This window comes from Vipera berus (assembly GCF_964194415.1).
Source record: "Vipera berus genome assembly, chromosome: 1".
Lineage (NCBI taxonomy): Eukaryota > Metazoa > Chordata > Lepidosauria > Squamata > Viperidae > Vipera > Vipera berus.
Genome location: NC_138202.1, coordinates 42,568,646 through 42,578,749, shown reverse-complemented (window position 1 = coordinate 42,578,749; position 10,104 = coordinate 42,568,646). Strand labels below are relative to the sequence as shown.

General features: G+C 41.0%; 1 protein-coding gene across 1 annotated transcript in view; it reads left to right on the top strand.

Annotated features, from left to right (window-relative positions):
- Positions 1–1,007: 1,007 nt before the first annotated feature.
- Positions 1,008–10,104, top strand: part of RIN3 (Ras and Rab interactor 3) — a gene marked incomplete at its 5' end in the record, with an annotated part of 83,981 nt that continues 74,884 nt past the window's right edge. Inside the window, one exon of the mRNA XM_081313875.1 lies at positions 1,008–1,065. Within this exon, the coding sequence (XP_081170001.1) occupies positions 1,008–1,065 (58 nt within the window). The remainder of the gene's footprint in view (positions 1,066–10,104) is intronic.

The following is a 10,104-nucleotide window of genomic DNA, read 5'->3' as shown; positions in this document are numbered from 1 at the left end:
AATAGTCTAAATGCGAGTGTAAGAAGTGAATTTTCAGTGACGTGTTTGCACCAAGTGCTTTATAGGACCTAAGCAAATTTTCCACGTGATTTTCATAGTCATCTGCCTTGCTGTTCTTGAGAAATTCCATTGCCATGGACCTGAAGGCTTCCCATGCCATCTTTTCCTTGGCATGCAACAGATGATCAGACTTGTCATCTCAGAGACGTTCTCTAATCCGATAAAGACGCCTTCATTGATTTTGGCTTCACTAAGTCTTGGAAACTTTTCACAGAGATATTGGAAACCTGGTTTTGTTTTGTCCATAGCCTTTACAAATTTCTTCATCAGCCCCAGCTTTATATGCAACGGTGATAACAAAATTTTCTGAGAGTCAACAAGAGCTGGATTTTGAACATTTTACTTTCATGGCTCCCAGGACTGTTGGGATGGCCGGTCTTTCTTGACATAATGAGAGTCTCTGTCTTGACTGTCCCATTCAGAGAGGAAACAGCAGTACTTCATGTATCCACCCTGCAGGCCAAGCAACAGGGCAAGAACTTTCAAATCACCACAGAGCTGCCACTGATGTTCCTCGTACTTTATACACCTCAGCAGCTGTTTCAAATTTTCATATGTTTCTTTCATATGGACTGCATGCCCAACAGGAATGGAGGGCAAAACATTGCCATTGAGCAAAAAAACAGCTTTTAGACTCATTTTAGATGAATCCATGAACAATCTCCATTCATCTGGATTGTGGGTAATGTTAAGGGCTGTCATTAAACCATTGATATCATTGCAGTAAACCAAATCACCTTCCACTAAGAAATACTGAACCAGATCCTTTTGGCAATCATGGAAAATGGAGATCCTGACATCACTATAAGAGGTTCCAGTGTTGTAGTCTGGAGCCCAGTAGCTTTGTCTTACTCTTAGGCAATTCCAAATCCCTGACCAGGTCATTTAGTAAGTTCACGCTGTGAAATTAGATGTAGTTCAGGAGGGGCATACGGTGGGCTAACACGATGACCCTGGATCAGCTGCATCCTACTCATCATCTTTCTCATTATCTGAGTCTAGAGAGTAGGATTCTGGTGGATCTGGAATTGGCAAGTCCTCACTATGGGGAACAGGACACAGTGCAGATATTCCATGGCCCACTTCTTTCCTGAGATCCCTTTTGCAATCGGGGGAACCATGCAAAAATAGCAGTCGCTACTATGATTGGTGGGTTCCCTCCACACCACTGGGACTGCGAAACGCATGGATATTTTCTTCTTGTTTAGCCAATGACGCAAATAAGTTGCACATGTAATGCAGCAATAATGAGGGGCCGAAAGTGACTTCTGATTTGGCATTGTAGTGATACGGATGCAGGAAGACAGAGCTCTGCTTTCTGCTCCCAATTTCGCCCTGGTGGGGGCCCTAAAAGGCCTAAAGTTGCCCCAAAGAGGCAATGAAGAAGGAGGGTTGCCTCGCTGATCACGGAGAGAGGGCAGTCTTTCTGTTCAACTGAGGAAAACCCTCCAAACTGGCAGGGGAAAGACTGGCTGCATCACTGTGGCTAGCTTCCAGCTACTGGCAACCAAAGAAAGAAAGCACTAATAAGCAGATCGTGAACAGTATGTTTGGAACTCGGTGAGAATATTGATCCTTTCTTTACTATTTTACAACTTAATTTCCTGGAAAAGGCTCCCAAGAAGCTAAAAACCTTCAAACATGAGAAGGAAGGGGACTGTAGCCGCACCCTTCCAGGGAAATGGAAGCAGCATTTTAATTTTTTTATAAGGGACAGAAATACATAATACTGAAGTGGAAACAATATAAAGCTACAGCTTTGATAAATATGAGAACTAAGATAACTGTTAAGATTTTCTCTTTGAAAAAATATTGGGGTGAACTATGAAAAAAATCAACCTTCTGTTTTGAGAGTGAAAAATGGATATAGAATGTCATTTAGTGGTGGATTAGAGAATAGCACTACAACTGCAAGGACTGATGCTGACCTGACAGGAAGTCTAGAAACAGACAATAACCTAGCTTCTTGGCTGCTCGGTGACTCCTAGCTTAACAGAGAACAGCTGGCAAAAGAGCAAAATATTTTGCCATACTTATCACCCTGACCTTCATGGACTATAAATACCTAGTGAGTTCTGACTTTTAATCTTAAGAACTATTTGGAGAGAGAGAGAAATCTGACTTTTGGCTATGTTAGGCTGGGAGAGAGCTTTGGATTGTTTTTAGAGTGGTTGAATATTTTGAACACTTTGAACATTGTGGATTGCAACTTGGCCTGACTGACAATTTTTGGATGCTGGAGCAGAAGGACTATTACAAAACATTGCTTTTAGTGCTGGACTCATATCTTGGATTATAAAGACTATACATAAAGACCAGAAAAATTAGATGAAACTTTGTTCTATCGCCATCAAGAGTGGTGATATTAGATAAGACTTGTATTTGGAGATTACAAAAATTTTGACACAATATCTGGAGGGAAAAAACAAAATGGAGGCCTCACACCCATCCAAAAGTGGTAGGAAAACATACCCAACACCTCCATTGGAAGCTCCCAAGCAGGTTTATCAAGGATCTGCAGGAGTGACACTTCAAGAAAAAATAAACAGTTTTCAGAAGGAGATATATTCTATGCTACAATTAATTCACCAGACAATTGTTTCACATAAAGAAGACACAAAAGAAACTATGATGAGATTAAAAACAATTTAGTTAACATAAATGAGCAAATCTCTAATTTAAATCTACAATTAGAAAGTTCACAGACAACGACTACAAAGTATGAACAAACAACCCAGAAAACAGAAGATGAATCAGAGGAAATTGATCCAAAGACAGAAGTTATAAAAGAAGGGAAATACAAACTGTTACAGACAAATAAAACCTTACAAGATGGAGCTATAATGATGAAAATGGAAAAGACACTTTACCCCCTAGGTCTGCAAAATACACTTGAGGACAAGAAAGAAGATTTTTAAAAATGGACTATAGAGTTGTTAGGGGAAATGACAGAAATTGGGAGACAAAAAATGAAAAGAGAAGCTGAGGGAGAAGGAAAGTGGGAGCTTCTTAAAGAATATAAATGGGCAGAATTGCCCCTCAAAAATACTTTACATAAGTTGTCTTCCTCATTCCAAGCAACTTTCACAAAAGTAGAGGAAAAATTCTTTGGCAATTTAATTGCCTTGCTCTGGAAAGCTATTTGGCAAAGGAAGAAAGCTAGAGTTAGACTTAAAAAACAGAAAATTTGACTTACCAGAGGGGACATTATATGATTAAATATTTGTTTGAATATGAATAAAAGAATGGATAACCCCTAGATATAATTAGACTTTTATAATATAGATCATATAGGAGCCGTGACCGGGGGGGCTTTGCCCAGGTTCGCCTGGTGCGCCAGTTGCGGCCCTATCTGGACCAAGATGCCCTACGCACAGTCACTCATTGGACTACTGCAATGCTGTCTACATGGGGCTGCCCTTGAGGACCACTCGGAGGCTTCAGCTGGTGCAGAATGCAGCCGCGTGAGTTTTGATGGGGGTTTCCCGATACTCCCATGTAACACCTCTGCTCTGTGAGCTGCATTGGCTTCCGGTTGCCCTCCGGGTGAGATTCAAGGTGCTGGTGATGACCTATAAAGCCCTAAATGAGGGAACACCTGCAGCCGGCATCAAGTTCCCTTCGTACTGTGCGCTCCCACAGGGAGGGCCTTCTCGGTGCCACCGGCAAAAGATTGCTGGCAGGTAACACCCAGGGGGAGGGCCTTCTCTGTGGGTGTACCTGCCCTTTGGAACCAGCTGCCCGTAGAACTCAGGACTGCCCCTGACCTTCGTTCATTCCGCCGGGACCTGAAGACCTGGCTCTTTCAGCTTTCCGGCCAGGACTGAGAATTTTAATTGTAATTTTATTTTAATTGGGTTTTAATTGGAGTTTAACAGGGGTTTTATTTTATTCAAGGACTAAATTTAATTATTTTAATTGTTCTTAACTTTTGTAATTTGTATTGTTATTTTAAATACCTTGTGAACCGCCCTGAGTCCTACGGGAGAAGGGCGGTATATAAGTCCAATAAACATAAACATATAATAAGAAAGATATGATTTGTAATTAGAATAGCACCTTTTTTGATATGGAAAAATATGAAAATACAAGGATGGCTTGTATAAATGAAACTCTTAGCTACATAAATGTAACTAATCTTGAGAAAACCATAACGGACAAAGATATTCTGAATATTGATGGGAAATTAAATTTAAATAAGAACATGAAAAAGAGGATATTGATTTAATAAGGAGATTTTAATTGCAAATAAATTTGAAATATAAATTGGTTAGAAAAGAGGTTATAAACTGATATTGTTATTTGTATAACACTAGAAAATATGATGAGGATGTTTAAATTCAATTTTGTATGTATTAATAGTAGCAAGAATGATTTTGTTGTTAGTTGTGAAGTTGTGTCCGACCCATCGTGATCCCATGGACAATGTTCCTCCAGGCCTTCCTATCCTCTACCATCTTCTAGAGTCCATTTAAGCTCATGCCTACTGCTACAGTGACTCCATCCAGCCACCTCATTCTCTGTCATCCCCTTTTTCTCTTGCCCTCAATCTTTCCCAGCATTAGGCTCTTCTCCAGTGAGTCCTTCCTTCTCATTAGGTGGCCAAAGTATCTGAGTTTCAACTTCAGGATCTGGCCTTCTAAAGAGCAGTCAGGGTTGATCTCCTCTAGGACTGACCAGTTTGATTACCTTGCAGTCCAAGGGACTCACAGGAGTCTTCTCCAGCACCATAGTTCAAAGGCCTCAATTCTTTGGCGCTCAGCCTTTCTTATGGTCCAACTTTCACAGCCATACATTGCAACTGGGAAGACCATAGCCTTGACTATACGCACTTTTGTTGGCAGGGTGATGTCTCTGCTTTTTAGTGTGCTGTCTAGATTTGCCGTTGCTTTCCTCTCCAGGAACAAGCGTCTTTTAATTTCTTGGCTACAGTCCCCATCTGCAGTGATCTTGGAGCCCAAGAAAATAAAATCTGTCACTACCTCCATTTCTTCCCCATCTATTTGCCAGGAATTGAGAGGGCCAGATGCCATGATCTTGGTTTTCTTAATGTACTTTTGCACTCTCCTTCTTCACCCACAACAAGAGGCTCTTTAATTCCTCTTCGCTTTCTGCCATTAGAGTGGAATCATCTGAATATGATAGGTTGTTGATATTTCTCCTGGCAATCTTAATTCCAACTTTTGATTTATGTAGCCCTGCATTTCCCATGATGTGCTTTGCATAAAGGTTAAATAGGCAGGGGGACAGTATACAGCCTTGCGGGACTCCTTTCCCAATTTTGAACCAATCAGTGGTTCCGTGTCCAGTTCTCACTGTTGCTTCTTGACCCGCATATAGGTTTCTCAAGAGACAAATAAGATGGTCTGGTACTCCCATCTCTTTAAGAACTTGCCACAGTTTGTTGTGATCCACACAATCAAATGCTTTAGCATACTCAATGAAGCAGAAGTAGATGTTTTTCTGGAACTCCCTAGCTTTCTCCATGATCCAACATATGTTGGCAATTTGATCTCTAGTTCCTCTGCCTGTTCAAAATCCTGCCTGTACTTCTGGTAGTTCTCGATCCACATACTGCTGGAGTCTAGCTTGTAGGATTTTAAGCATAACTTTACTAGCATGTGAAATGAGTGCAATGGTGCGATAGTTTGAACATTTTTTGGCACTGCCTTTCTTTGGAATTGGAATGTAAACTGATCTTTTCCAATCCTGTGGCCACTGTTGAGTTTTCCAAATTTGCTGGCAAATTAAGTGTAGCTCTTTTACTGCATCGACTTTTAAGATTTTGAATAGCTCAGCTGGAATACTGTCACCTCCACTAGCTTTGTTGTTGCTCAGCTTTCCTAAGGCCCATTTCACTTCACATTCTAGGATGTCTGGCTCGAGGTCAGTGACCACCTCATTGTGGTTATCTGGGATGTTAAGCTCATTCTTGTATAGTTCTTCTGTGTAATTTTGACATCTCTTCTTAATCTCTTCTGCCTCTGTTAGGTCCCTGCCATTTTGGTTCTTTATCATGCCCATTTTTGCATGAAACGTTCCCTTCATCTCTCCAATTTTCTTGAAGAGATCTCTGGTCCTCCCTATTCTATTGTTTTCTTCTATTTCTTTGCACTGTTCATTTAAGAAGCCATTCTTATCTCTTTTAGCTATTCTCTGGAATTCTGCATTCAATTGGGTGTATCTTTCTTTTTCTCCCTTGCCTTTCGCTTTCCTCCTGTCATCAGGTATTTGCAAATCTTCCTCAGAGAGCCATTTTGCTTTCATGCATTTCTTTTTCTTTGGGATGGTTTTAGTTGCTACCTCTTGTACAATGTTGCGAACCTCCATCCATAGTTCTTCAGGCACTCTGTCTATCGTATCTAATTGCTTAAATCTATTTGTCACCTCTACTGTATATTCATCAGGGATATGATTTAGTTCATACCTGAGTGGCGTAGTGTTTTTCCTACTTTCTTCAGTTTAAGCCTAAATTTTGCAACGAGAAGCTCATGGTCTGAGCCACAGTCAGCTTCTGGTCTTGTTATAGAGCATCTCCATCTTTGGCTGCAGAGCACATAGTCAATCTGATTTCTGTGTTGACCGTCTGGTGATGTCCATGTGTAGAGCCGTCTCTTGGGTTGTTGGAAGAGTGTTTGCTATGACCATCGTACTCTCTTGACAAAATTCTGTCAGACTGTGCCCTGCTTCATTTTGTACTCCAAGGCCAAACTTGCCTGTTATTTTGGTTATCTTTTGGCTTCCTACTTTAGCATTCCAATCCCCCATGATGATAAGGACATCATTTTTTGGTGTTAGTTCTATAAGGTGCTGTAGGGCTGTAGGGCTTCATAAAACCGATCAATTTCATCCTCTTCAGCACTGCTGGTTGGGGCATAGACTTGGACTACTAGTAGACTTGGACTACTAGACTTGGACTACTAGTAGTAGTAGTAGTAGTAAGGAGAAGGAGAAGGAGAAGGAGAAGGAGAAGAAGAAGAAGAAGAAGAAGAAGAAGAAGAAGAAGAAGAAGAAGAAGAAGAAGAAGAAGAAGAAGAAGAAGAAGAAGAAGAAGAAGAAGAAGAAGAAGAAGAAGAAGAAGAAGAAGAAGAAGAAGAAGAAGAAGAAGAAGAAGAAGAAGTGGAAGGGACCTTGGAGGTCATCTAGTCCAACCCCCTGCTCAGGCAGGAAACCCTATACCATTTCAGGCAAATGGCTGTCCAGTCTCTTCTTAAAAACTTCCAGTGTTGGAGCATTCACCACTTCTGGAGGCAGGTTGTTCCACTGGTTAATTGTTCTAATTGTCAGGAAGTTTCTCCTTAATTCTAGGTTGCTTCTCTCCTTGACTAGTTTCCATCCGTTGCTTCTTGTCCTGCTTTCAGGTGCTTTGGAGAATAGCTTGACTCCCTCTTCTTTGTGGCAGCCCCTGAGATATTGGAACACTGCTATCATGTCACCCCTCACCCTTCTCTTCGTTAAGCTACACACACCCAATTCCAGCAACCGTTCCCTATATGTTTTAGCCTCCAGTCCCCCAATCATCTTTGTTGCTCTTCTCTGTACCCTTTCTAGAGTCTCAACATCTTTTTTACATTGTGGTGACGAAAACTGGATGCAGTATTCCAGGTGTGGCCTTACCAAAGCATTGTAAAGTGGTATTAGTACTTCACTTGATCTTGATTCTATCCCTCTCTTAATGCAGCCTAGCAGTGTGTTGGCTTTTTTGGCAGCTGCAGCACACTGCTGGCTCATATTGAAGTGATTGTCTACTAAGACTCCGAGATCCCTCTCACAGTTACTACTGTTGAGCAAGGTACCACCTATACTATACCTGTGCATTTGAGTTTTCCTGCTTAAATGTAGAACCTTACTTTTTTCACCATTGAATTTCATTTTGTTAGATAGCGCCCAGTTTTCAAGTCTGTCCAGATCCTCCTGTATTTTAAGCCTATCTTCTGGAGTATTGGCTATTCCTGCCAGCTTGGTGTTGTCTGCAAATTTGATGAGTTCCCCATCTATCCCCTCATCCAAATGGTTAATGAAGATATTGAAGAGCACTGGGCCCAGAACAGAGCCCTGGGGCACCCCACTACACACTTCCTTCCATGTAGATGCAGTTCCATTGAGGATCACACGCTGAGTACGACCTGTCAGCCAGCTACGAATCCATCTGGTGGTGATGCTATCTAACCCACATTTTTCTTTCTTATCAAGTAGTAGGTTGTGATCTACTTTATCAAATGCCTTACTGAAGTCCAAGTAAATTATATCTACAGCATTCCTCTGGTCCACTAATTTTGTCACTTGGTCAAAGAATGTAATAAGATTTGTCTGGCATGATCTGTTTTTGACAAACCCATGTTAACTTTTAGTGATGACTTTGTTTGCATCAAGGTGTTCGCTGATTTGTTGTTTGATTATCTTTTCCAGAATCTTCCCAGGTATTGAGGTCAGGCTGATAGGTCTGTAGTTTCCTGGATCTATTTTTTCCCCTTTTTTTGAAGATGGAAACTACATCAGCTCTCTTCCAGTCCTCTGGTAGTTCCCCAGTGCTCCAGGATCTTTGAAAAATATAGTTCAGTGGTTCTGAGTGTACATCTGCCAGTTCCTTGAGAACTTTGGGGTGTAATCCATCTGGTCCTGGTGATTTGAACTTGTCTAGGCTGGACAGGTGTTCACTTACCATTTTTTTGCCTATCTTAACTTGTGTTTCTATTCTGTTTTTTATGGCACTGTTTTTGGTAGGTTGGACTGCTTTTTCCCTTTGTGTAAAGACAGATGCAAAAAATGAGTTAAATAGTTCTGCTTTCTCCCTATTGCTTGTCACCTTCTTGCCACTTTCCCCCACTAATGGACCAATCATTTCCTTCACTTTTTTCTTGTTTTTTATATGTTGAAAGAAGCATTTTTTGTTATTTTTGACTTTGGTCGCAAGCCTTAGTTCATATTGAACTATTGAAAGGTTTGCCTTGGATTCAAACTGAGATCATTCTGTCATTTTGGGGATTGTATCCCAGTATTGCTTTTCCTATTCATTTATTGACTATGAAATCAATAAATTTATTGACTATGAAGGCTACTCCATTTCTTCTGAGGGATTCTTGCCCACAGTAGTATACCTGATGGTCATCTGAATTCACCCATTCCTGTCCATTTTAGTTCGCTGGTTCCTAAGATGTCGATGTTCAGTCTTGTCATCTCTTGTTTGACCATGTCCAGCTTTCCTTGATTCATGGATCTTACATTCCAGGTTCCTATGGAGAAAAAATCTTTACAGATTCAGACTTTCCTTTCACCACCAGATACATCCACAGCTGAGCGTCCTTTCAGCTTTGGCCCAGTTGCTTCATTCTTTCTGGTGCTACTAGTACTAGCCCTCTGCTCTTCCCCAGTAGCATATTGGAGGACTTCCGACCTGAGAGACTCATCTTCCAGCGTCATATCTTTTTTCCTTTTGATACTGTCCATGGGGTTTTCAAGGCAAAGATACTGGAGTGGGTTGCCATTTCCTTCTCCAGTGGATCATGTTTTTCAGAACTCTCTCTATGACCTGTCCGTCTTGGGTGGCCCTGCATGGCATAGCTCATAACTTCATTGAATTACGCAAGCCCCTTCACCACGACAAGGCAGTAATCCCATGAAGGGGAGCAAGAATTATATTTGCATAGTATTGGGAAAATGAAAACAATTTGGGAAGAAAGGAGGATCAGGGAAAAAAGACTGGATTGTGCAGTATTGAACAGATTTATATTGAAGATGTTAATGTTAAATATGTGAACCCACACAACACATTGTTTACTAAGCAATAAAGATTGTAATTGTTAAATTACTGCAGCCCGGTACTGGTCCACAGACCAAGGGTTGGGGACCCCTGGTTTACACAGTTTCAAGGCATCTTGGCTTCTGAGGGAAAATATCATGCAACTGTTCCTTGGAAATGTTAGGCAATGACACTTTGACAAGCAACCAGATATAACTGTATGATGCGTAGATCTGACGTACCTTGCAATACAGGAATAATAATTTATAGTTAGGTAATAATCTTTAGCCTCAAAGTGAAGATAA